The sequence below is a fragment of the Athene noctua genome, chromosome 11 (genome assembly GCF_965140245.1).
Source record: "Athene noctua chromosome 11, bAthNoc1.hap1.1, whole genome shotgun sequence".
In the NCBI taxonomy this organism is placed as follows: domain Eukaryota; kingdom Metazoa; phylum Chordata; class Aves; order Strigiformes; family Strigidae; genus Athene; species Athene noctua.
In genome coordinates this window covers 16,964,574-16,990,826 of record NC_134047.1, presented here as the reverse complement: position 1 = coordinate 16,990,826, position 26,253 = coordinate 16,964,574, and the positions used below count along the sequence as shown (strand labels likewise).

General features: G+C 41.1%; 2 protein-coding genes across 20 annotated transcripts in view; one reads left to right on the top strand and one right to left on the bottom strand.

Moving 5' to 3' along the window:
* The window catches only part of MAP7D3 (MAP7 domain containing 3), a 46,875-nt gene extending 27,535 nt beyond the window's left edge, over window positions 1–19,340 (top strand). For 3 of the 15 annotated variants that reach the window (XM_074915491.1, XM_074915492.1, XM_074915489.1), the window contains 13 exons: window positions 522–620; window positions 1,013–1,111; window positions 2,206–2,331; window positions 4,656–4,801; window positions 5,183–5,319; window positions 5,882–6,126; window positions 10,576–10,711; window positions 11,818–11,998; window positions 13,134–13,238; window positions 13,490–13,543; window positions 14,343–14,436; window positions 14,886–15,084; window positions 16,216–17,837. In XM_074915491.1, coding sequence (XP_074771592.1) covers window positions 522–620; window positions 1,013–1,111; window positions 2,206–2,331; window positions 4,656–4,801; window positions 5,183–5,319; window positions 5,882–6,126; window positions 10,576–10,711; window positions 11,818–11,998; window positions 13,134–13,238; window positions 13,490–13,543; window positions 14,343–14,436; window positions 14,886–15,084; window positions 16,216–16,525 — 1,931 coding nt within the window. In that variant the 3' untranslated portion in view covers window positions 16,526–17,837. The other 12 variants (XM_074915486.1, XM_074915487.1, XM_074915488.1 and 9 more) reach the window with 12 other exon arrangements.
* A 779-nt stretch (window positions 19,341–20,119) lies between these two features.
* FHL1 (four and a half LIM domains 1) overlaps window positions 20,120–26,253 on the bottom strand; it is a 33,470-nt gene continuing 27,336 nt past the window's right edge. For 4 of the 5 annotated variants that reach the window (XM_074914974.1, XM_074914970.1, XM_074914973.1 and 1 more), the window contains 5 exons: window positions 24,167–24,348; window positions 23,281–23,458; window positions 22,623–22,792; window positions 21,887–22,073; window positions 20,120–21,106 (listed from right to left, as the gene is read on the bottom strand). In XM_074914974.1, coding sequence (XP_074771075.1) covers window positions 20,949–21,106; window positions 21,887–22,073; window positions 22,623–22,792; window positions 23,281–23,458; window positions 24,167–24,322 — 849 coding nt within the window. In that variant the 5' untranslated portion in view covers window positions 24,323–24,348 and the 3' untranslated portion in view covers window positions 20,120–20,948. The remainder of the gene's footprint in view (window positions 21,107–21,886; window positions 22,074–22,622; window positions 22,793–23,280; window positions 23,459–24,166; window positions 24,349–26,253) is intronic. The other variant, XM_074914971.1, reaches the window with a different exon arrangement.

The window sequence follows — 26,253 nt, the reverse complement described above, 5'->3', positions numbered from 1 at the left end:
CTCAGGAAGAAATGGCTGTTTTGTAAAAGATGTCTAAATTCAGATGACAGAAAATACAGGCGCAGAACTAACCAGATTGCTTCTGCTGTGTGTATGTGCTGGGGAAGGTGGAGGAGCAGGATGCGGAAAGGGGAGGAAGATGCCTGTCCCTGGATCAGTGGAGTATTTAATCAGCTGTGTTCTGTGTTAATTCTGAGCTCACTCTTACCCATACAGAATGTGAGCAATGGACTTTTAAAATGATATATTTATTTTAAAAGGCTTACAAGAATGGCCTCGGTAGGTCAAACAAGAAGTCTGTTGAGACTGGCATCCTACTGCTAATGATCAGTAACATATAGGAATATAAGAAATAATGCTTTATATAGAGTAAGTCTTCCCTGATCCAGTTTTTCTGCTTCTGAAGTATTCATACTGTAAATTGGCCTAATTACTCTTCTGTATCTTAGGGAAGTGGGGCAGGTGTTGGAGGGGACTTCTAGGCTTTTCAGCATAATTAATCCATGCGCTTTCACTTCCAGGTACCACAAAGAGAAGTGCCTCATTAAACAGACTGAATAACAAAGTTCCTCTACATTCTCAGCAGTCTGCACTCAAAGGTTCGCAGGTGGAACAGAAAGGTGCTAGAAACCAGTTTGTTTTGAGAGTTGGGAGGCAGTAAATGGGATATTTGAAGTTAACTTTAAACCATGTCCCAGTTTCATTATAAATGTTTTTATTCAGGCTTTCACTGCTGCGCATGCAGTCTATGCACTGTGGCATAAATATCATTACACACGTTGCAGTGCCAGATACTGGGTAACTGTCTGTAAACCAGCCTGAAAAATGGAAGGGTGGGGGGAGAGTAGACAAATGGCAGCCAAACCATTTAGATCATGAGAAAATAGTGCTTCATAATGATAGGTCAGTGGTTTTAGCTGACTGGCAAAAGCAAAGCATGGGAATGGCAGTTTAGAAAATCATACATATAAATATCTTGTTAAAAATAATCTTCCTTACGCTTGGTCTCTAGGAGGAACAGAAAAGAAGAGGAGCACATCTTTGAATAGAATGAGTAGTAAACCCCAATCCTCTCCAGAACTAGAAAAAGTGAAAAAGGAAGAAAAAACAGGTGGTTGTTTCATAAAGCTGAATATTTTTTTTTAAGCCATTCATAGTAACGTTTGGATAGACTTACATTCACTAGTTTCCTTGGTTCTTAAATTTTTAGGACTTTTTAATGGCTTTTTTAGTTGCATAGTGGTAAAGATAAAATTGTAAATGGTAAAGATTGAATTTCTCCCTTTGGACAAAAAAGAAATCCTGTAAGAAGGACTTTGACTTTGCTAAATGGCACCGTAAGTAGAGAGCTAAATATCTCTCTGCTTGAGAGAGAGACATATTTGAAAGCTGGTAGGCTTCAATGTAAGATACAGTAAAAATGTCACTGATATGTTCACTTCTTAGTTAAATCTCACCTTTGCTTTTTAAGCTCTCTTTCATTATTCAGTTTGAAAGCAACTTCTCTGTTCCTGCTGCTAGCCTAAACTTTGTGCATGCAAATGAAGGAAGAAACCTGTTCTCACTTCAGTCTGTTTTGGTCTGTGTATTCCCCACTAGGTTACAGATAACCTCTCTTCTAGGAACTCTTCCTAAAGCTGAAGACTAGCAACTTTTCTAACACATTTTTCTCTTTGAGTTAGCAACTCTGAAACTTTCCTTTTTAGCAGCTGTTGCCAACAGTGGAAATTATATTCTGCTTCAGCATCTTTCCTGTATGGAAGGATGATGGGTGCTGTCCATGTGAATTTGTGTGTGCAGATGATGCCTGATGATAACCATTTGCTTTGACTTGCAAGTCTTCTGTTTATTATGTCAGAACAGCCTTTTCTGGAATCTAGAGAATAGCTCTGAAGAGCTGTGTCAAAAACTTTTCATACTTTGACTGACTTCAGCATTCGCCTCTGTCATACGCGTGCCAGTTTTTGCACGTTAAAACGATTAGTATTAAGCAAACTGAGGACAAGAAGTGCAACGTAAGAGATTGCAGTTCTTAACCCTTCTGTGCCTTTAGTTTGGATTTCCCTCTCCATGACTTCAGTATTTTTCTTCCAAAACTGTTATGATTTGCAACAATGCTCACAGTCTTCCTTTGCTTTGTACTGCTTGTCTTTTTCATTATATGATTTCATGTTGGATCCTTTTTGATTTGTTCCCATCATTTAGCTCGTCGTTCCCAGCTCAGTCCTCTGGACAGTAGCGTAATCAGTCGCCTCCTCGCCCCCACACAGGCCTCCTTAGCTAGGAGTAAAAGTGCTGCTACATTATCGGCTGATGGACAAGATCCCTCAGGTAACAGGAGGGCAGCAAAGCCTGAAGGTTTTATGCAGTTGCTCTTCAAGCAAGAACTTACATGATAGTCGCTAATGATGCTACACTTCAGTATGAATCAGACAGTTAATACATGGTTATGTATAATACTACTTATCCAGTATTTTCTTTGGTCAGTAATAACCAATTTATATGCTATGTTGCATGTTTACTTTCCAAAACCATAGAATAATACTGGCTTTTAAACTCCAGTGCCAGTTTACTTGCTCTGCAGAGAACAGGATGCTGGTGTTCATTTTGGGTTTTGTTTGTGGTGGTTTGTTGTGTGGGGTTTTTTTTAACTGACCGAGATCTGCATTTGGGTGTACCCTCAAATGAATCTGAGAGATACTGCTCAGAGAACAGTGCTAGGAAATGAAAGGGGAAGAACGCAAATAAACATATTGTTTCAAAGGAGGCTGAAAGGAATAAGTGCAAAGCCTAAATTTCTTTAGGGGAAGAAACTCTTGTAGGAACATGATAAATGGGTTATCTTAATAGACAGGGAGCCCTGAGCTGACTTTGCTCAGGCTGATTGTAGAAGTAGAGACATACTAGAAGAAGATACTGTAGAGAAACCCTGGCTGGTTTAAGCAATTTTATATTGGTCCAGACTGAGCTGACAAGGCCACACTGTGGCTCAACTTAGTACTAGCACAGGAATCTCTGGATTGTGGGCAAGTCCTAGCTGCATCCCACATGTTTTATAACTGATCTTGGTTGTAATAACGCCCCAGTAAATGCATATCTGGAACCAATATGGAGTCTTTTCTCCTCTCTTACCTTACAACTTGCGTTCCCAGTTTTGCTTGTTTCCTCTTAAGTATGTTTTTCCATCTTTGTTTTTTATCTTACGCCATTTAACTTGGTCCTTGTTGGTAATGGTGACATTTCTACACTGCTCACCTTGTGTGGTAATCAGTTTTTACTTTTTTGGTTTGTAGTCAGTGGTCATATTTTTGCACACCTGTCTATGTGCCATTTTTATTTCACCATGAATACTTCAATTCATGTCATGTGGGGAAATACCATCTTTTTCACTGTTACTGACAGCATGTGACTTATCTTTAATTCAGCAACAGTGAATATCTTTTACTATTTCATCGGTTTACTTAAAGGTATTTTCTTCATTTCAGTAGAAACATACCTGTGCTTTAGCACAAACTATGCACAAACAGAATGCAGTTCTCCTTGCACAAATGCTGTAAATATAAAAATAAAATGTGTTTTCCATAAAGTTACAAAAATAAGTGCTGGCATCTGTCACAATGTATTCAGACTATAGAAAAATCCAGTATCTAGTTTGAGAAGTACATTTTTACATCTATGTATGCTTATCCATCTATAATTATGCTAGTGAAGAAAGTAATTACACGATATAATTTTTTTTATTCAATATCTTACATGTGGAGATTTACACTTCACGTAGGACAGGTATTTTAGTTTAATAGTTGACCTTTTTCTCTTGATAGATTTCTTTTACACCACCTATTTTGATTTATTAATGCAGATAAAAGGCACACATATGTAGTAATAGAGGGGCAGAAAGGGAAAGCAGAATAAAACAATGTTGCACAAATGCTTATTTCACAAGGAAAGTTTGTAAAGTAATGCTCAGATTCCTAATGCAATGCTGCTTTATAACTACTCTGGAAAGAAGGAAGAAATTCTTCCTGTGAGGGTGGTGAGACACTGGCACAGGTTGCCTAGAGAAGATGTGGCTGCCCCCTCCCTGGCAGGGTTCAAGGCCAGGTTGGACGGGGCTTGGAGCGACCTGGTCTGGTGGAAGGTGTCCTGCCCATGGCAGGGGAGTTGGAACTAGGTGATCATTAAGGTCCCTGCAGCCCAAGCTGTGCTATGGTTCTGTGATGATTATATGATTTCATCCCTGACTTTGGGCAAAACATGCTTAAAATTTGAACCTGCCATGAAGAACTTGTAAAGAAAGATGCTGAGCCATTAAAACACAAGTATTTGTGATTAGATGCAGCTTGAATAAAATTAAAGTAACACTGGTGTATTGCAATTTAGACATTGTTTGGAAAAGCATTTTATTTTTATCTACTCCAGACTGCTGCTTTCACAATGGTTTTATTCTTGGTGCTTGTTGCTTCCAAAGTACTAATCGTGTGGTGGTGGCGTCTGTGTCCATGACCCATTGCAATGTGCACTGCCTGTGGTGTTTCCCTGTATGGTTTCTAACACACACAATCTTTCTTTCTCTCTTTCTCCCTCTTCTTTTTCTTCTGTTCTTATGCTGTCCACTTGGTTCTCGTTTTGTCTTGTCATATTCCTAACTTTTATAGAATCTCACCTCTGTCCTCGTTCAGCTTCAGCCAGTTCCATCAATTCCTCAGTCCCATCTCCTAAAGTGCCCGTGCGCAGTCGTAGCATCGACAGATTGAAATCTTCTGTATCTTCATCTGATGCAAGTTCACCAGATTCAACCCAGGTTTGTTGAAGACCCACATTAATTAGGTTTGTATTAATCGGGAGGGGGGAAAGGGGTGGAGCAGCTCAGGACGGGATCCTGTTTCGACAGTTTTCTTGCTTATTGAAATGTTCAATAGCATTTGCTTCAAAACCACAGTATTGAAATGAAATTGGGATTTTATGGTCCTTGATCTCCCTGGTACCTTAAAGATGTGCTGTTTGCTGCTTATGGTTCCCAAAGTTCAATTTAGTTAACCTACTGACTGGGTCTGTGTTTTGAAACATAAAAGAAATGTAAAGTACGTCTTGTTGAGAAATTATGTTTGTTGTGGTAGCAGCTTCTCTGTCTGTAAAGCGTTCTAGAGAGTGAGCATTATTTTGTTTTTATGTATTTTCTTAGAAATCAGAAACAGAAAAACCGTCCCCAGGTTCTGGTTTAAGGCGCCCTCCCTCGCCGTCTCCATCTGTGTCTGCCCGTAGAAGATCCCCTTCTCCTGCTAATTTGGTGAAGCGTCCTCCCTCACCTTCTGCAGTTAGGTATGTGTCCAGGTTAAATACCTTCCTTTATTCAGAAGAACATAAAGGCTGCTTCCTGCCTCAGACAGGCTGTTAACACTTGGACGACCTATGCTTTGCCATGTTTATACACATAAGGACTTCACTTTTGATCCAATTTCTCTTTTCCACAGTGAGGATGCAGCCCTTACATGAACCTTTGTCTCTTTTGTGCAGATGAAATACACCCTGGCTTTCTGTAGTCTGTGCAGTGAAACCAACAGGGAACATGTGAGCTTTTGAATATGTTCATCTGCCCGTATTTTTGTAGGAGGTTTCTTGGATTGGAATCACAGGGTTCATCCTTGATGTGGAATAAATGGAGGTCAAGGCTAGCAGGCCTGTTTTGATGTTAGCCCCCAGGTAGCGAGTCCAGGTGCACAGGGTATTTTGGAATCCTGTATTGAGTTTTATGAGGAAGGCACCAGTATTTTGCGTGTGGATTTATTTTTAAAAGCAAGGTACATAACGTAAACTAACCAAAGTAGACTGCTGTCCTCAGTTGCGTGTTTGAAGTTTTGAAAAATGTTCTTTATTTCAACAGGCAAAAGACTCGCCCACCTTCGCCTAGCGTGTCAAAACAAAGGCCACCATCTCCTACTCCAGTCTCTAAACCAGCACCCATCCAACGTCCGTCTCTCACACCAGGTGTTATAAACATTACCAAAAAGAAAACTGAAGCAGAGAGCAAACCAAAGGATAAGGGCACAGAAGGAACAGGACAAGAGCAAGGTGCTTTACCAGTCTCGGACAGGGATGCGGTAGCTGCTAGCACAAAAACCAAAGAAGGTGAGCATTTCTCAGTGACTGATGCACTCTTATTCGAGACGTCTCCAGTGTGTGCTAGGAATGGTGAGATAATTCATGCATGAGGCAGACCACTGGAGGGTAGGATGCTTTAAGGCAGAAGCTGTTTGTTGCTGATTATTTATACAATTTTATGTGGTATGACTTTTGAGTGTGGATTTTAGTGTAGTAGTTGGTTTATTTAACTTAGAGATTTAAGTCGGGAGCTTTCGATATTACTGTTTGTACTATTTTAGGAAAAGCAGAAATCCTGTTTGCGTTTTGGACTTCAGCCACATTAGCTGAGAGATCTACTAGCTAAGGTTTGCGAAGTCAATAGTTAAACTATGCAAAGGTCTTTCAGTCCAGTTGGTAGTTCTTAAAATTGCTTGTGTAGAGACCTGCTTGGAGGAATAAATCAGCTACTGGTGCATTGCAAGCTGAGAGTCAGTTTTCCCAAAGCTAGAAGGCTGCCTCTGTCTCTATTCTAATGAATGTATAATCATTGTTGCCTCAGGAAAAGGTGGTCAGTTCACAGGTCACACTGAGAAATTATCTTGGTAGATTAAGGAGAGCCATACACTGGATAAGCAATTAGTCTCCTAGTCATTTTCATTGTGCCAAGTAAGCACAGCCTCTGTCCCTCTTACTGGAAGTACACCATCTGCCATCTCCAGAACAGAATCTGGGAGAGCCTTCTGATGAGGTCTGGCAGGCACTTCTCTCTGGAGAAGGACATAGGGGATACTTAACGGGAAAAGGAGGGATCTCTGGAATTTAAGCTGCAGCCAGTGGGCAGTACTGGAGGTGAAAATCCTTCAGACTCAAGGTAAGTGGGAACTACGCTTGCTGCACGTTACTGCATGTACGCTCCTGTTGTGCATTCCTCAGCTGCTGCAGTTGTCTGTTACTTCTGAGGCTCTTCCTGACACTGCTCAATGTTGGATATGAAATAGTGTTAGTCAGCTTCAGCTGACAAACTCATTTATGGTACAGTTCTTTGAGCATGTGCTCCTCTAGAAGGAAGCCCGGTGTCATACCCAAATGTGGATGTTTGTGTGAAGCTGCACATCAGTCTTTGGTGTCACGTCATTTATCTTTGCAGTCAGAATGTCCATCCCTCAATGTGCTACATTACTGTGATAAATGTCTTGCATGCCTCAGAGGGGGCATAATTAATTGTGATCAATGCCATCGGTTGGTTGAAACCTCCATAACAATGTGTCCTGTTTCTGGATCTTCCAGTTGTTCTGGAACAAGAACAGGTGTTCTTGTTCCCTGGATGCCCCACCTGTCTTCTCTCTACGCTGACTTCTGGAACTGTATTAACCCAGTTTATCTGTTTTCATTTTATTTTATTGCTAATCTCCAAGCTGGTCATCTTTGTAGCGATTCATGCTGGGGCTTGGTGAAGCTCTTTTTCACACAATCACAAAATCGCAGAATTCTTTGACACACAGGAGATGAGGAAATAGTGGGCATGTTCTTCAACTTAGAGATTATTTCATTTATCTCTTCAAATGTTTTTGGTACACTGCAATATTGCAAAGTGAGGCAAAATCTTTGTTCTTAAAAAGAAAAAGTTGCTTTCAATTTTCAAGGCAGTTTTCATTTTATATGTCTGTGTAGGCAGTTCACCCTGTGGGTTGGTGCAATACCATATTCCAGACAGCTTCTGAAGTCAGAGCGCACCAGTGAATGGCATGTGGCAAATCAGTCTCTAGGTCTTGTAGGTTCAACCTAATTTCAGCTTTGTGCACTTGTATCTTCATACAGTCTCTTCTCCTTCAAACTAAACTTGATTGCCTGTTGCTGACAGACGGCAATCAAGTTTTTGTCTTGTTTTTTGTGTCTTCCTACTAAAATATACCGTTCTGCAGTAAAACACTTTTTATTTTTCAGTGACTTGGAGCAGTTGTCATTTCTGGCAGCAGCCTTTCGCAGCTTCTCTGAGAGTTAAAAGGCTTGTTTCAACTTAAAGCATAAGAAGTGCTCCTTCATGAGCTCTCACCTTATGCATGATGATAGGTAATAAACTATCATGGAGCCTCACTTTTCTGTATCTGGGTAGTGAAGGCTTTGGATTCCTGTATTAATTGTGAATTAATTACTTGCCTTGAAATGTGTTGGAATCTTCCCTCCATCCAACTGTTAATTTCACAATTGTTCTGAGACATTTCTCTTGCCTATCTCCCTCTCTCCCCTTTCATCATGAAAAGGTACTTTGAGTAAAAAAGACCAAGAATGACAGTGGGAGTACAAGAAAAATGGAGATGAGTATAAAATGCTGGAAGAATCTTAGGGCATGTTAGCAATCCCATAGGGAAGTCCCATGTCCTGCCCTATGGAAACAGACTATACAAGGGGTGCATGGAGATGAAAGCATTGAAGTACGATTGAAGTAACCATATGGAAAACATCAGTGAAGCTTCAAAAGTGAAAATGCAATGGAAAGGTCCCCTGTAGTCTTGAGGTCCTACCCTTTCTTTTGTCTTTATGCCCTGTTCTTTCCATATCTGTGGTGATCTGAATTGTTTTAATTTTCTTCTAGCATTTTCAATACCAGATATTCATCATATTTCAAGGATTGTTATCATGTTATAACCCTATAACCTAAAAGCCTAAAACCTTTAGGCTTCTTGCTGAGGATTAAGTTGTCTTATTTAGGTTCAGTTGGGGTGGGGGTGGGGAAATAGGTTAAACCTGACATTAAATGTCAACCAGTTTTACACAACTGAGATTCCAGTGATGTTAAAAGAGGACTGCTGTGTTGATTGCTGTGCAAGTGCATAATAGAAGATGGCCTCTGCTGTAAAAAGTGACTTGTCTAACTAGCAAGACACTCAAGTGGTAGAGGGGAAGAGAGACATTTTGATTTCTTCATGGTTGTATACTGGCAACACTAAATGAAACCGTTCCTCCTTTTCTTTAAATCAAAAAGTTGCCAAATGTAGGAAGAAAAGCACATTGCAACTCTTGAGTAGGCAGATCCTGCTAATGTTTTTTTAATTGCAAAGAAGTGGTCTTTCCTGCTCAGGGAGGAGGAAGAGGAGGAGTAGGACCACTTTTGACTGAGTTTAAATTTGGAACTGTCGTGTCTGATTCTCGTTTGTACTGACATGACTGCATTTGTGCCCAAAACAGAAGCATTGTGCGTTCTGGGGAGATGCTTCTTTCTCAGCATTGGGTAAATCTAAATATTAGAAAACTTCTCTGTGACTGCAGTCCATCAGTGCTGGAATACTTTTCCTAGGACTGCAAGAACAACTTTTATGCACAGAACACTGCTCTGATTCAGCTGCTGAGGGTTTACTCTGTAATTATACCCTACAGCTGCAGGTAGTGATTATGTGTCCATGAGGCTTAAGCAGCTTTTCAGGTATTAATGTTCCTAATGATGGCATTGTGTTTTCAATGATTTGTCTTTAGGTCAGAAGCAAAATAATTGATCAAACCCTGATGTCATTGTTCATTAAAATTACCTTGACTTGAAGGCTTCGCAGATGTTAAGCAAACATGTATGTGCCGATTGGTCAAATATTAAAAAGAAAGGCAGGTCCTCACCAACATTATGACACTATTGCTCTACTGAAACCAAGAGCTAATTCTCTGAATATTCAGATGATTAATTCAGGCAGTAATATTTCTAGAGAGTGGAATTTACTGATAAAAATTCTAGTTCTGTATATATTGAGAGCAACTGGATGGTAAGGGTTATGGGGTTTTTTTCCTAATGTTAATTTATAATAGTATATCTGATGTTCAGACATCATAACACCAGGCAGAACATGGAGAAACATAAACTGCAGGACTGTACAAATATCTACTAACCTGGTGGTTGGAGGTGTTTTGATCTCCGTGTAATTGGAAATTGATTTGTTGCTAAAATGTGTAGAAATATGGTACTGCTAAAGTCATTAGTATGTGCTTTCAGGGACAGATAAAATGGTGTTTATTTGCGCCCTAAGATACTCTATAAAAGCATGGTTATTATTGTTTTGAAACAAGAGAAGTAAAAAAAAATTAGTATTCTGTCTTTAGGGTCATGTGCATTGGGTTTTATCAGAAGGAAGTTAAGTGTATTTCCTAAAGCAGTATTTTTTTCACTTTTAAGTGTTAGAGAATAATCATGTCTCTTCAGAAACATTTTTTTAAGTGCTGTGGTGATTGGAGAATAACTGTATAGTCTGGAATATGGCTGGATCAGTGTAGTTGAAATGAGTTGTTACTGCTTCAGTGTCAGTGAGATGTTGTGGCTCTTCATCTCTTTAGGACTCCCCTTTGGCTCTTGTGGGCCTTTCGATACAGGGTGTACTCGCTCAGTGATGAGCACTGATCAGAGAGATAGCGGCTCAGCTGGCCAAAAGAAAAATTGCATTTCACAGTGATAACATCTTTCTTAATTTTACATTATTGGGGCCTTTTAACAGCGGTTTGTTTTAACCTTTGCAGAATCAGGTAGCAAAACAGTAGCAGGGACCACCACAGCTGAAGAAGCTGCTAAAATCTTGGCAGAGAAACGACGTCTAGCACGGGAGCAAAGAGAGCGTGAAGACCAAGAAAGAATTCAGAGACAGGAAGAGGAAAGGTAACGATTCAGGAGAAGGAAGGGATGCTTTCAGTGGTGGGTGTGGTTGGAACGGATACTCCAGCTGTGTATGTTTCCTGAGCTTTAATTTAAGTTCCTATAAATCTTAATGCAGTTCCTGAAGCAGAGACAGGCGGGGACAGCATTTGAGACTGGGCAGGTTGCTGTGTGTATCATTAATCTGTGTCTCAGTATATGTGTAATGGCATAGTCATTGTGCAAGTCACTGCTTCTTTTTTTCCTTCCAGTCACTAGTGGTGCTTTTATTTCAAAACACCACTTGTATTTGGTTTGTTTGTATTTGTCTTGAAATAGCCAACCTCTCTGTATTCAACTTTCCTTTGAACTCAGGCAGTGGTTTGATGGTACATTAAATCTCATGTTAGTGGTATGGTATCTGAATCAGAAATGTTGCAGCCAGTTAATTCAAAGCGATAAATCAGTGTGCATTTGGTTCACTGCATAGAAGTTGTTAAAAATAAATTATTAACTTTGTGTTGAATAACTTTATTCCAGATCAGGGGTCACCTGTCTGTGTTTCTGTGAACATGATAAAACATCAGATTTTGTCTGTTTTCCACTCACGGGTATAAAGCTGTCATCAACTTGCATATAGTCTGCTATAGATGTTTTATCAGAAATATGTCATCAGATCTGTTGTGTACATCTGCATGGTCTGGCACTGTACACCTCAGTATATCTCTGGAATTTGGACTGTGGAAGAAACAGTCTTTTAGGAAATCTGCTAGATTTATGTTTCACAGTCATTAAAAGCTTCGTTCACATTGTGGATTCAGGTGGTATTTATTAAATTGTCGCTTAATCCAGTTCTCAGTCAAACATTCCATCGTTGGAGCAACCTGCCTTGGCCTTGACTTAATCAGCAAAGAACATTTATGTATTCATAGACAATTTCTTCCAAGTTATTCTGCTTTATCCTTTGACTCGTATGGATTTGTAAATCCACATCAGAAGCAACGTATCTTTACGCAGTAATTTTGTGATTGGATAACTTAGTTCTTTATTGCTCTCCTAGTCTCTCATGTGTGTGCACACTTTTAAAGAAATAAATATCCAGTCAGTAATTTGTATCTTGGAAACACTAGAATCAGAGAAGAAGAAATGGCCAAGAGAGCAACTGAGGAGAAAGCACGACGGGAGGATATGCTCCGCAAGCAGGAGGAAGAAAAGAGACTGGCTTATGAAGAACAACAAAAACAAGCTGAAGAGGAGAGGATCCGCCGAGAACAGGAAGAGCAGGAAAAACTTGCAGAGCTTCAACACCAGGTCTGCATATCTGTAGGCTCCAACTGTGTTCCTCATACAAGCTGCTGACGTGTTTTTGAGGGGGTTGTCTTTGATTTTTCTTTCACAGAACAGTTTTGACAAATCTCTGACAGGAATGATGTAAAGCAGAGTTCATCCTGTCTGAGATGGTTTTGAGAATGTCTTGAAGTCCTTTCCTTGCCCTAGTCTATGTGATCTTTTTTTCCAACATTTGTTAAATTTAAGTGTGGGACAGAAGCAGATATTTTGGAAATTTTTTTAGCCATCTGGGATGCTATTTTGCATACATAAAATATTTGTACTGAGCCCACTTTACCAGCTTACTGCTACAGATTATAAGGAGGTGGTCTGTCTGGAAAGTCATCTGGCTTGCTCTGATTCCTTTAAAAGAAAGATTGGTACTGTTTCACAGACTGCTTTTCGGTAGTGAAATAGTCTTCCACAGCTAGTGTTGGTACCTTTACAAAGGCATCCTTCTAACTGAAGGAAGCTGTTTTGCAGAAAGTGGACTTTCTTTAAATGACATTAATTTTAAAAATGAGAGCAATTTTACAATGAAATTATTTGTGTTTAAAGAGCTGTGTCTTATGGATAGCATTGACATGTGTCTGCACATTTCCTTAAAAGCTTCTTTAAGTTTGTAACGATTATTCAGAGTGTTAACTATGCTTCTATCTTCTTTCTAGTCATATTGGAAAAGATTTTTTCAGTGTAGAAGGAACAGAAGCTGTTCAGTACCAAGTATCTTGGTAGTAATACCTGACTGCCAAGATTTTTAAGTTAACCTTGCCACATTTAGAATTTAATTGCTGTCTTGTTACTTTCCTTAGACAAATCTATATCCTGAAGTATATAGTTTAAACCCTGCATAGCTCAAAAACATTCAGAACATTTGCATAATCGCAATATAGCTATGCACATCATTTTTCTTTTTAGATCAGTTTCTGAATGTCATAGTAATATATGCTTCATGTCAGTAGCTGGGTAATTGGCATTTAGCTCAATGTATGGTAATGTTAAATACTGATTGTCTGATGTTCCTGTCTGTGTTGAACCACCATCTCTGTAACAGCTCTGCTTTTGACTCTTGGGTCTGAGTTGTGCACTGGGTGCTCTCTTCTTGTTTTATGTTCAGAGAGAAGAAGCTGAAGCAAAAGCTCAAGAAGAAGCTGAAAGACAGCGGCTGGAAAGAGAGAGGATTATGCAGCAAAATATGCAGGAAAGGCTTGAAAGAAAAAAGGTATACTGTTTTGAAAGCTGAAAGGTTTCTCAGCCTGAAATAGTGGTTGAAGTGTTAAACCGAACAGGCAAACAGTCTCAGATGCATTTAAATAGAAGTAGTGTGTTTTTTTTAAAAAAAAGCCAGCTCTGCCTTGTGAGCTTTAAGAACAGTGAATAAAGTAGTAAATTTATGAAAGATGAAAATTTAAACCAGGATGCTGAAATATAAAGCTCTGTATGTCATTGCAAATATTTTCCCTGTTTTAACAGAGAATCGAAGAAATAATGAAAAGAACACGAAAATCAGATCAAAATGAATCCAAGGTACTTTTTTGTTTGGATCTGTATAATGACAGAACACGTCCTTCCCAGAGAAGGCTTTGCTTTGTATCCTGTCTTCCGCTGTTACCCTTACGCAAACTGGCTTCCACGTGAAGTGCAAAGTTCTGGTGCACCAGAATAATTTTCAGTAGCTTTCCATTGCACACATTCTTCTGCTTTGCTTGGTCTGACAAGAAATCCTTGATGCATTTTTGTTCAAGACATAAAGAAACAATATGATCTGGCCTTGTCACTTGCAGATTGGTTAAAAATAACACTGATTAATAATAGATTTAAAAAAAAAAAAAAACAAAAAAACAACTGTATGCATTCTGCTGGGGCTACTTTTCCACAGAAAACTTAAATTCCTGGCTTCATCTGTTTGCTTAATGCAAATCTTGGATGGCCTTTGGATTCCTACAGTAAACTGGATGTATTCTTGTTAAGGTAGTAACCTAAGGTTTGTGGTAAATTACATGTATTATGTTGAGGAGTAGTTGTCCTCCTCTGAACATTCAAAGACCCTGAAAATTAATAAATGTTTAGCACACACCTTGGAGAAATGAGAGGAAAAGGAACTCAGGAATAGTTCATAGGTAGGAGATGGAAGTGGGTCCCACACATTCCTTTACAGGCTGTGGCTCAGCAGAACATGTGTTGCTGGGTGACCTGATTGTCTGTTAGCCTTTGGACTAGTGTGGCCTCACTGCTGGGCACAGAATAGTCCTGCATGGGAGCTGTGACTGAACCATTTGTGAAACTAGAGGGTAGTGAGTTGTTCTGAATAACACTGGCAATTCAGTTGCAGAATGAAGGGAAGTCTGCCTCTGAGGCTATGGAGGGAGAGGACATTGAAGAGGAGGAAGAGTTGGGTCTTGACAAGACTGATCAACCAGGTAAGGAAACTTGATGAGTCAGGTCTAAGTGGCAGTCAGTGTCTCAGTGATGTTTAAGAACTGTTAAAAAGGTCACTCACGTAATAGCATTCTGATGGTCAGAGATGTGAGTCCCAGAAATGCCAGGGAGACTCTTGGCTTGAACAGAGAGTAGATCATTGTCTGTTTTGTACCACAAGAGACAGACAAAATGATCAAATGCAGAAGTGATTTGAGTGTGAAATGCAGGCAGCGTGCTTTCATTTTACAAGTGTATTTTTAAAGATGGAAAACAAATTTCATGTTGTTATAGGCAGCTTGTCTGCAGAGAAATTAATCTCTTGAAGCCAAGTGCCTTGAACTTTGACTAGGAAAGGTCATTTTGGCACTTGAATTTTACTCATTTAAAATAGCAGTTCTGTTACTGAAAGTCGTCTTTTTTGTTTCTTTTTTTCCCACCCTGCTTCCAGGAAAGCTAAACGGCATTGACTTAGCCCAGGAAGTCAAGGGGGAGGCAGAGGGTTGTTTAGGGACTGCGCATAGCTTGATCTCTGCAGAATCTGAGGAACAAGATGTGTCAGAGTTGAAGGCCAGTGAAGTGTTTATGAATGGAGGTGATTTGAAGAGTGATGAGGGGTCTCTACTTGTTACTGAATTAAAGGATTCCAGGTGAGTCTGTGTAGGTGGCTGCTTTACTGTCAGAGCAGTTATCCATCACACAAGCAATCTCTCTCTCTCTATGTTTAAATTAAATTTAGTGCTCTATGTGGCGTTGCCTCAAATTTTGCACCCCGCTAGCTTTGTGGTATTTCTCTGGCTTGCTCTAGGCATGTGGTGTGTGCATGCTGTCAGTTTACTGCTTCACGCAGAGGCAGTTAGTTCAGGATAATTGCTTGTTTAGATGGCACCATATTACAGTACTGGCTTTGCTAAGAAGTGAGACACATAGCCAGCAATGTGGCAGTGTTACTTACAAAGAACAGCACTGGCTTGAAATCTTTTCCCTTGAAATGGCTAGCAGTTCTTTTCATTAACAAAACATTAAACAAGATGGAGAGAAACAACACTGAAAAGGAAGAATAACCTACAGAAAGCTCTAGAACAGTTTCAGTTGCACTGAAGCACTAGATACAGCACAAAAGCCTCTCTTAATGGGAATTCCTTTTTAGTATTTAAAATTTTATCTTTTAAACATAAAGCATTTCCATCCTCTAGTGGAAAATCTGTCCTCTAATGCTTGTTCCATTTGCTCATCTAAATGCTAATGATTTAGAAATGACATTGTGAACTCTTTTTTTTTTTTTATAAAGTGATGATAAATTAATCTCCTTCCTCCAGTGATGGTTTATAAAGACATTTTCATGATTTTCTTAAGAATGAATGGAAATTGATCACTCTGATCTGGGTTTAGATTTTGAATCTGTTGTAAATATTGCTAGTCTTATGAGGCTCAGTTTTGTGTTTAAAAAGTCTTAACTGGAGGAAAAAAAAAAGAAAAATGCACGCTACTAAAACAGAGTTTTAATGGTGCAGGACTTTAAACTTGTTGCTTATATCAGCCAGACCTTACCTGAGAGCTATTAGTATAGTAAGACGTGGCTATATGTTGGTGAGCCGTCCTTCCCCATTGGCTCTTGGAGGGGAGATCCTGCGTGGCAGCTGGAGGAGCTTGTCTGGGAATGCCCTTCAGGATATTCAGTGCTTTGCAAAGTATGCAGCCTTCGCATTGGCTGGCCTGTAATCAATCTACAGGTTAAACATGCAGAAACTGTAATACAAGCATCCATTCTTCTTTTCTAGCCATCCTGCAAAAGAAATGGTTATCGATGACTCAGTGAAGTTGGGTGTTAACGAAGATGATCATAGAATTGGACTTATTCAGAATCTTAACGGAAGATCTGGTTCGTGGACTTCTGAGGAGTTTATTGACATTGGAGTACATTCCAAGTCAACCAAACTGAGCTCAGACAGGATCTCTGCTGGTAACTGTAATCAAAACTTGAATGATGCTGCTACAATACCTTCTAGTCCCAAATTGGCTTTTGAGGAAGATGGTGCAGTGAATTCATTGACCAAACCTATAGATGCTTCATCAGGTAATCCAAGCTGATTTCCCTATCTGTCTCTTCCTCTAGCTAGGCAGTTAACTTCCTTGCAATTTACTCTCCTTGCCTTAACTTCAGCTTCTTATTTTCAAGGCACTTTTTCCAATGCATAGGCTGGAGGGAAAGCTCTTTCTTTAGTGCTTGTAACTTGCATTCTGTCAAAAGGAGTCACCAACGGATGCCTTTTTAGGGAGTTGCTCTAGGCAGCAACTAAGGCCCAACATTAAGGCTCTTCCAAAGACACAGCGAGCCCCTGTGAAGCTCCTGTATCTCCTACCAGCACTCAAACCCATCTGTTGCATTTTTTAGGCTTCCCCTAAGATGTCTTAAATGGCACGTTACTTTTGAAGATACTAACAGTTTAAAAGGTGTCTGATGTAACTCTACAGACAGGACCTTTCCACTCCTAGACATGGTCTGTAACTTTTTGATGCTGGCCTGCATGGTCTTACAAGGTCTCTTCAGGCTCTGGCAAGGTATTAGCTGTCCTCTCTACTTACTTAGAAATAGTCTTTTGCTTCACTGAGGGGGGTAACAACAACCTTAAATTCCACGGTTGTATTAGATTCTGGGAGGAGTAATAAAGTTGCACACGCAATATTCTGAATTTTTGGAAAGAAGCAGGGCTGCATCTAAAGCTGTATGTACTTGAGAAGCCAAACCCTGATGCAGTACAGCATAGCGTGTCAGGGAGGCTTCAGTAAGCTAGTTTATGTAAGACTAAACCACTGATGTTGGAGCTAAACCCCAAATGGACGTACTCATGGCAGGAGATCTCTTCCTCTGAGATAAATGACTGTGTGAACAGTTGGAATGAATGGTAGTGGAAAAAACACTTTGCTATCCACATTTTCTTTAAGTGATGTGTAGCACTTTTTTTGATTAAAGTGTAGCACTTTTCTAGACTGAACTGTTTCCTGAGTCTCCTCTGTCACTCTGCGTCTTGTGAGTTTTATTCCCATGGATGTAGCCTTCTTGAGGCGTCCCTTGAGGCCACGACTAACTGGGCCATGGGAATAGATGGATTTAACGTGATACTGCTGATCGCGTTTTGTTCTGAGCAAAGTCATTAACTTTTTAGTGATGAAAGTGTTGCCTTTTAATTTTGAACTTGAAAGCAGTTAGATATAATATTGTTTACGAATGTTGTACATAACTTCAAAAACTAATACTCATACATAACAAAAGTTACTGCACTGATTTTGGACTGTAACCAGGTGGTTCTGTGCTCACTCCCTCGATGTAGACTCCAACAGTGATGATAGACATATGTGGCATACACACAATTGTGATGGTTAAATGTTTTCTTCTCTTTGCTCTTTGGACAGAACTGTGAACACTAGAGACCTGGAAATAATCTGATTGTACTTCAGTAATCCAGTGTTTTATCAAGTACCGAAGGCCTTGTTTTGAAAAGCTGCTTGTTTACCTTTATCCATCTTCAAGTTTGCAAAAAACAAAAACACCAGGGGAGGGATGACAAACTTCTAATTTGCACCTTGAAACATTTCAGGGAAAATATTTGTGCTGATGTTCCTTTTCCATTAATTTAGCTAATTGTTAGATAAGATCTCCCTGTTCAAGTATCACTTGTTTCCCTTTTACAGACTTTACAGTAGCCTGTTTGAGTCTCTGGTTTTTTGTTTTGTTTTGGTTTTTTTTTTCCTATTAGTATCATGTACAGCAACATGCCCCTAGAAGCTCCCCACTTTAGCTACTGGATAGATTTTGCATATTCCTAAAATGGCACTTGATGAAATAAAAGACTCATTCAGTACGTGCTAAAGCTGAACTCCCTATGTAATGTTTTAGAAAAAAAGTTACTTTTTGGTTCGTGTGCTATTTAAAAACCACAAAATTTACTGTCTTCAATTTTTGAATGGAAAGGAAAAATTCCTTATTTTCTAACAACATGAAAAAATGGGCAGTTTCAAAATGTGGTATTGTACCATCGCTAATATGTTTTAATCTATTGGCAAACATCAAAACGTTTTACAGCATATGCACTAATATATTATGAAAATGTTGAGTACCTAGTATGTCTGTCATAGCGCAGTTTAACATGTCATGCTTTTAAATATGTTTTTCTTTTGAATTATTTAAGTTTATCTACACTTATAGAAGTATTATTTTATTGTGTACATAACAGTATTAGACCACTGAAGTCATATTTTGTTCATGTTAATTATTCTAAGTGTTCCTGTTTTAGCTTTATAACAGTGGCTGCAAGCTGCAATATATATATTTCCCTTCCCCTGAAGCATTCATTAAATAATCTATTTAACCTAAACTTGCCTGCTTTTACAGCATGAAGAGATTAACTAAGCATCTTCTGAAAATTGCTACTAAAAGTAATACTGCAGCCTTGTTCTTATATCTCCTGTAACAGATATACTGGATAAGTGATTAAAGAATAGCTGTCTCGAATCCTGCTATAAACCATTGGCTGATACTTCAGTTCACATGAATCATCCAAATGGCAGCTGTGTTTTCAGTGGTTAAATGCAAATGGTTTTGCTGGAAATAAATGTGTTCTTTCCTCGACAACGCAGTTACAATAGGGAACCCTCAGCCTTCTTACTCTTGCTGTTTGCTATTCGGAAGAGGGTAGATCTGTTTTAGACTTTAGAGCAGTGCCTTAGGTGAAAGGAGAAATGTATTTTTGTATGATAGCTGTTTCATTCTGGCAGAGACAATCATTCTAACAAAAAAAGATGCCGATATTTTTTTTTTCTGTGCTGATATTATTTGTGGAATGGTCTGTTACAGCTCTATGTAAATATGTGAGCCCTGTTAAATAAAGTTTGCAGTTGAACAATGCTTTATTTCTGTAATACTAAACATGACCTTACTAGGAGTCTCCAACCACTTGCCATGCTGACCTGCCTTGAGATGCACTCAGGTACTGCTCTAACTGCTCCACACTGCAGATTCCCAAAACTAGGAGCCTATTTGGCAGTTGAATTGGTGTGGTTAGGAAGGTATTTGTGCTAACACCTTCAGGTTTTGCTGTGTTTGTACACGCTGATGATGTGTTCGTAACTCTTGAATTCTTTAACTTGCTTTTCACTGTAAGCCTTTATCTTTTACTTGTAGCACCTTTGTGCTCTAAGGGTGAGGCCAGCAGTGCCCATCAAGAATACAGCAAGATGCTGCCTTTTATTTTTCTTGCAGGGGTTCTTTGTTTCTGGTAGGTGCTTGTGAGCAGAAGGGAATGACTGGAGCAGCATCCAGTTGATAAGTATTTCTTTCTACAGTAGTGATACAGAGAAAACCATAAACCAGTGTTCAGGTTGCTGAAGGGTGGTAGATCTGTGCATGGACAGTGGCAGTACATATGTTCTCCAAAGGGCTTTTTCACACAGGCTGTTCTTGGCAGATGGTCCAGTGTCAGTTATATATTAAAAAAAAAATAATTAGTTTATGGAAATTGTTGCTTTGGTCTTCAGCTATTTAAGGGTGCTATGGCAGAACAGCTGACTCCTTACTTTGCCAGTATCAGTGTATGAGACTTGATTTCAGTAGCTCAGCCATAAGAGGTGTCAATTGTGTAAGATGGCAAAATGAAAAAAGAAGTTTTCCAGACTGTAGGACTTCAAGCAGGCACTAGTCTCATTTTTATTAATTCATAAAACATACACTGACATGATAGGAGAGCTACTGTTGTCTGAGCTATTAAGGCACTTCTAAATGCATGTGCATTTTGTTGTAGTTGAAAGATTTACTACTTGTTAATGGATTAATAATTGTATATAGACAGCCTCAGTTAAACAATGATGTAAAAAAAGCTGATGAGAAAAACTTTGGGGCAAACCATGCAGAAATCAAGATTAAAACAAGTTTATGGAAACTTAACTAAAGCTAAATCATACTGCCAAAACATTGTTATATGTAAGATGAAGCTATTCCATACACGTGCTGCAATTTGGTGTGGTAGGGTAAGCTAAGGTATTGATTATTGAGCTGCTATTAATGGTGTGATGTATGTAATGTGCTTGTAAAAGCTTAATAATGGATCTCTCTGATCCCAGGTGCAATCTTTGCATCTCTGTTTCTGAGGTGCATGCCTTGTCAAACCCACTTCATTTAAGCACCAAGCTTAAATGTATGCCAGACAAGTTTAAAACTAGCTTTGTTTTAGTTTAAGCCACGTGCAGATTATCTGGTAAGTGGATCTCTAAATCTAATGGCATTTCAAGCCTTTATACTAAGAGTTACTTGGAAACAAAGTTAGATTTTTGCAACACTACATGCTTTTGTACTGCAGGAGCTTGAAAAGTCAAACCCAGTATACTGTAGGCTACTTTAGTTTTTATACTAAAATGGAAAAAGTTAAAATTCTTAACATGCAAAAACCTGCTCCTTTACCAGGACTGTTTTGGAAAGCAGAGCTCTAAAATCCATTTTACAGCAGTTGCTGCCTGTTCCTTACAGTCGTTTGGGACACTCAGCACAGTAAATTTTTCCATTATGGCAAACAAAACGCTTGTTGGCCAGACCACGGGCACACTTTGTGCATTTGAAACAATAATCGTGCCAGGATTCATCTTCGTAGTTAACCACGCTGGTTCCTCTTCCAAATCCTGCTAGGAGAGAAAACAATTATAGGACGGCGATAGTAGCTTTTCCCTTGGCTGGGTTAGCCCACCAAACAGCAGATCCCATTCTTACTGCCTCCTGTAGTCCTGCAGACCAGATTTGTATGCCTAAAACACCAACCAGAATTGCAACTGAACCACATTGTTTGCTGCTCAGTATTACTGCTCTTAGAGGAACAAGCAGCTTAGCATGTGGCTTTTGCAGCTTGTCCCTGCAAGAAGCCTTTTCCCTTGGATCCTTTCTCCAGGAAACCATTAAGCTGAAGACCAAGATGTAGACCCAGGACAGGTTGGATTAAATGCCCTGTCTTGTTGTTACAGGCTCAGACCCATGCTCTAAAATGCAGAACGGAATGCAAATCTCATGGGGCTGGCAGGATAGTGCCCACATTTCAGGGCTGAGTTTTGTAATCCAGTAACTGATACGTGCAAAATACAGAAGCAAAACAAATGTCACTTCGGGGCAATAGAACACTGCTCTCTTTAGACCTAAGGTTCCCAGACTAAGATATAGGTGGGAACAGTCCTAGTTGGGGAAGTGTTGTAAAAGGTAAATTTGAGCTGTGTAGAGAGTGAAGAGCTCAGTTACTCAGACTCCATCCAGCAAGAGCACATGGCTTAAGTTAGAGCATGTGTAAATTGCTGGGATTGGGTTTAGGATACTAGACCTGCTTCTGGTGTTAGCAGCCCATGAGCTGCCAGGCTTTGGGAATCGCTGTTCTGACCTTAAGCACCCACTGCCCTCAAGCTGCATTTAATCCAACATACCTGTAATAGGATTCTTGCAGCCAGCACACTTCTTGGCAACACACTCCTTGTAACAGTCAACACAGTAAAAATCATCCTCTACAGCTGTGAAGCGCTTCCCACCCAGTTGCTTCTTGCAGTTGGAACAAATGAAGCACTCTGAATGCCAGGGCTGTTCCTGGTAAGTGAGGCCTCCAGAAGTGATGGGCTAGGAGGGAAAGAGCAGAGATGTGTTTCAGAATCAGTAGAGAGGAAGAGATTGGATGCAGGCATGGGGTGAAGGGGGGGAGAGGGCTTTGTCATGGAGATGAACTCTTGAAAGTTCTCATTAAAATTGAGTTCCTCTAGCCCAAAATCCTCTGTGTGTGGAGTTTTCATAATAGTTTATTATCACCTGCAGTGATTCTGAAATTCTATACTAATCAGTTGTAAAACAGCTATTTTATAAAATACTGGTGTACTGCTTGAATGCAAAATACCTACTAGAGAGTTTAAACCATCCCCAAAGCAAGTGCAAGGCCAGTGCCCACCTGCTTTCAGCGGCATTGCCATCAGATAACCCTACAGCCCCTGCTCAGCTCCTGTAACGTGCAAGAACCATCAGCTCTCACATTACTGCACCACCAGTATCTCAAGGAAAGAACATAAGCACTGGTACAGCTTCAGCATCATCTGTCTGCTGGTTTACTTTCCTAGCTTCCAGAAGACATGTGAGGGGTAGTTCTGGCCACTGCCTTTGCGAAGCGGGAGGACTCACATTCTTGCATTTAGCACAGGTCTTGGCAAACTTATGCTCGTGGCAGGAGACACAGAAGAAGTCGTCACCCTTGGGGAAGAAGCTCCCAGATCCAATCACTTGCTTGCATTGGCTGCAAGTGAAACAGTCCTTATGCCAGACCATCTTCTTGTACTCAACGTTTTGGTCTCCTACAACAGACAGAAATAACTTGTTAGGTGGGATTTCAGGCTTGTGACAAACTCCTCCCCCTGTGCAATGTACCATACCTGTAGGCAAGTCCTGTTCATAACTATGATAGGATTCAGCTGTAATGGGGACAAGGGCTGAGCTGTTAATTTCTGTATCTCACTTTAGCCAGGGCCACCTAGATTTTCTCAAGACATTGTGCCTGAGCCTTTCTGAAAAGAGGACCTTGATTTACAGAGCAAAGCTTTTGGTAGAAATGGTTCAAGACTAACTACTAGGGTGAACTATTTGTATGAGGGTTTACTGCAAAGCAGCCTTTCAGCACTTGAATAAAATGGACAGGTGAGACCGAGTGTCAAAACTTGCACCGTTTTGTGGTGCTCCAGCCTTCCACTGTGATGCCCGTACCCTAACTGCAGCCTGATAAACCACCACAGTTTTGCCCCAGAGCAGAATGTGGCAGTTGTACCCCTGTCACTGGCACCAGTACCTGCTATAATAGGCTTGAAGCAGCCCTTACACCTGGGTGCATCCGCAGCGGCAGTGCAGTTGCTACACCAAACCTTGTTGTTCTCCCTTAGCATGAAGGGCTCATTCACCAGGGACGTGTAGCACTTGAAGCAGCGGAAGCAGGTGTCATGCCAGTAACGGTTCTTGAAATGCAACTCCTGGAATGAACAGAAATGGAGTGAGCAATAAACCCTTCTCTTGCTGAGCAGCCCTAAAACCAAGCTACGGTCTCACCAGCCTGAGCAGTAAAGGATAGATCTGTTGGCTCCTAAGCATGTCTGCATTCAGTGGCTGGAGGTGCAGCTCATCTGCAGGCAGTTAAGGAAAGGACGTTTAACCAAACTCACTGACACAATCACATTCACTTTGGCCTTTCAAGGTAGCAGAACACGCTTCAAACCAACAGCTTTGAGATTTAAAGTTCTGTAAGTGTGGGCCGCTCTGGTTGTCAAGCTACCTCTCATTCAGGTGTATTTTATTATTGCTATAAACATGAAGCAATATACATTTGACAAACTGATAAAAATCAGCCCCTAAATTCCTGGCTGCTGTGCCCAGATGAGTTTTCTGCAAGTCCTGTGCAGGCTGGATTAGGTGCAGTACTCTTCAGGACAAGTCAGCATCTGAAGCAGTTCACGTGACTGAATCTAGATCCTGAAATTAGCTCCCGTGCAAACCCAGCCCATCATGAGCACCCTTGCTGCAGTGCCCCAGAGCCGCTGGCTCTTTGCCCGAGGAGCACTGGACCCAGCAGCCAGAGGAATCACAAGAGAACTTGTTTCCACACAGCAGCTCAAACAGACCAGAGCCAAGAAAACAAAAGGGGAGGGTTATCAGCACCACCCATTTAACTGCTCAGCACTCACCTTGGAGTCAGCTCCAATGGGTTTCTTGCACTCAATGCAGGTGTTGGCACAGATCTTATCGAAGCACTTGACGCAGCAGTGCCGACCCTCTTTCTGCACGTACTTCTTCCCGTGCAGAGGGTCACGGCAGTAGAAGCAGTCAAAGCGCTCTGACATGGTGCCCACAGTGTAACTGCCAGGCCCTGCAAGAGAAAAGAGGGTGATGTTACAGCACGGAAGCCCTGATAACTGCTCCAGCTTCTTGGGTCTATGTAAATAAGTATCAGGAAGATGGCTCAGCAATGAATGCACGGTAATGTCATGTTCCTCAAGGTCTTGTTGGTAGAGAAAGCAGCTTCGGTGCCAGAATGTTAGAACAATTTTTCTATTCTGGCAGCTTAGTGGTTTATAAAACACAACAGTTCTCTACCAACTGCACTGGCATTTTCCAGGTGCCTCCAGCTTTGTCTTTAGAGTCTAGATTAGACTAACGAACGATCACACTCAGAGAGGCTGGGTGCAGTAGACAACCTGGGTTTGGTCACAGCAATCACAAACACCTGCTTAAGAAGGTAGCTTGAATGTCCCAGGTCATGAAATGCCATTTAGGATGCAGAGAGAGAAATAACCATAAAGTCTCAGAAGAATGCAGGCTACAGAGTAAAGCCATGTTGGCCAACTCCTGGGGCCAAGCTCTGGAGCTCAGCAAGGGCAGGGGCTGCCCTGCCTCCTGGGAGCACAATGCTTACCACTGCAGCTAGCAAAAGCAATTGTGGTGGACTGACCCTGGCTGGATGCCAGGCACCAACCAAAGCCACTCTATCATCCCCCTCCTCAGCTGGACAGGGGAGAGAAAATGCAACACAAGGCTCATGGGTCAAGATAAGAACAATGGAGAGATCATTCAGTAATTACCATCACAGGCAGAACAGCTTAACTTGGGGAAATTAGTTTATTACCAGAGTAGGATAATGAGAAATAAAAATTAAATCTTAAAACACCTTCCCCCCACCCTCATCTCAGGCTTAATTTTACTCCTGATTTCTCTACCACAGCAGCACTGGGGGATGGGGAATGGGGGTTGCAGTCAGTTCATCATCCACTGGCTCTGCCACTCCTTCCTCCTCAGGAGGAGGACTCCTCACACTCCTCCCCTGCTCCAGCCTGGGGTCCCTCCCATGGGAGACAGTCCTCCACAAACTTCTCCAACACGAGTCCTTCCCACGGGCTGCAGCTCTTCACAAACTGCTCCAGCATGGGCTCCTCTCTCCACAGGTCCTTCCAGGAGCCTGCTCCAGCATAGGCTTTTCGCGGGGTCACAGCCTCCTTCAGGCACATCCTCCTGCTCCAGCGTGGGGTCCCCCACGGGCTGCAGGTGGAGATCTGCTCCACCATTAACCTCCATCAGTGCAGGGCACAGCTGCCTCACCATGGGCTGCACAGGAATCTGCTCCAGTGCCTGCATCACCTCCTCTCCCTCCTTCTTCACTGACCTTGGTGCCCACAGACTTGTTTCTCTCACATATTCTCACTCCTCCCTCCCACTGCAGTTGCTGTTGTGCAGGTTTTTTTCCCCTTCTTAAATATGCTATCCCAGATCACCACCATCACTGATGGACTTGTCCTTGGCCAGCGGTGGGTCCATCTTGCATCCGCCTTGCCTTGGCTCTGTCAGACATGGGGGAAGCTTCTGACAGCTCCTCAGAGAAGCCACCCCTGTAGCCCCCCTGCTACCAAAATCTTGCCACTCAAACCCAATACAGCAATGCATTAGTAACACAAATATTTTCAGTTCCTTCACTAGCCATCTGAGATATGAATGCTAGATTTCTGCCTACAGCAGTTCTGGCCAAGCACAGAAACACAGCACTCTGCCTCCTGGGGTCCAGCCTGCTGCGAGCACAGGGCTGAGTCCCACACCAGCCTTCCCCATCACCTTCTTAAGAGGAAGGATACTAGACTGGTTTTATTTACATATTTCACATCAAGCAAGGATAATGATACCTAATCACTCGCTGAGAGCCACTTAGTTCGTTATGGCCAGGCCCACCGCAGGCCTCGGCGAGGTCCTGGCTGAGGCGCCGCAGGATTTGTGCGCAGAAATCCCT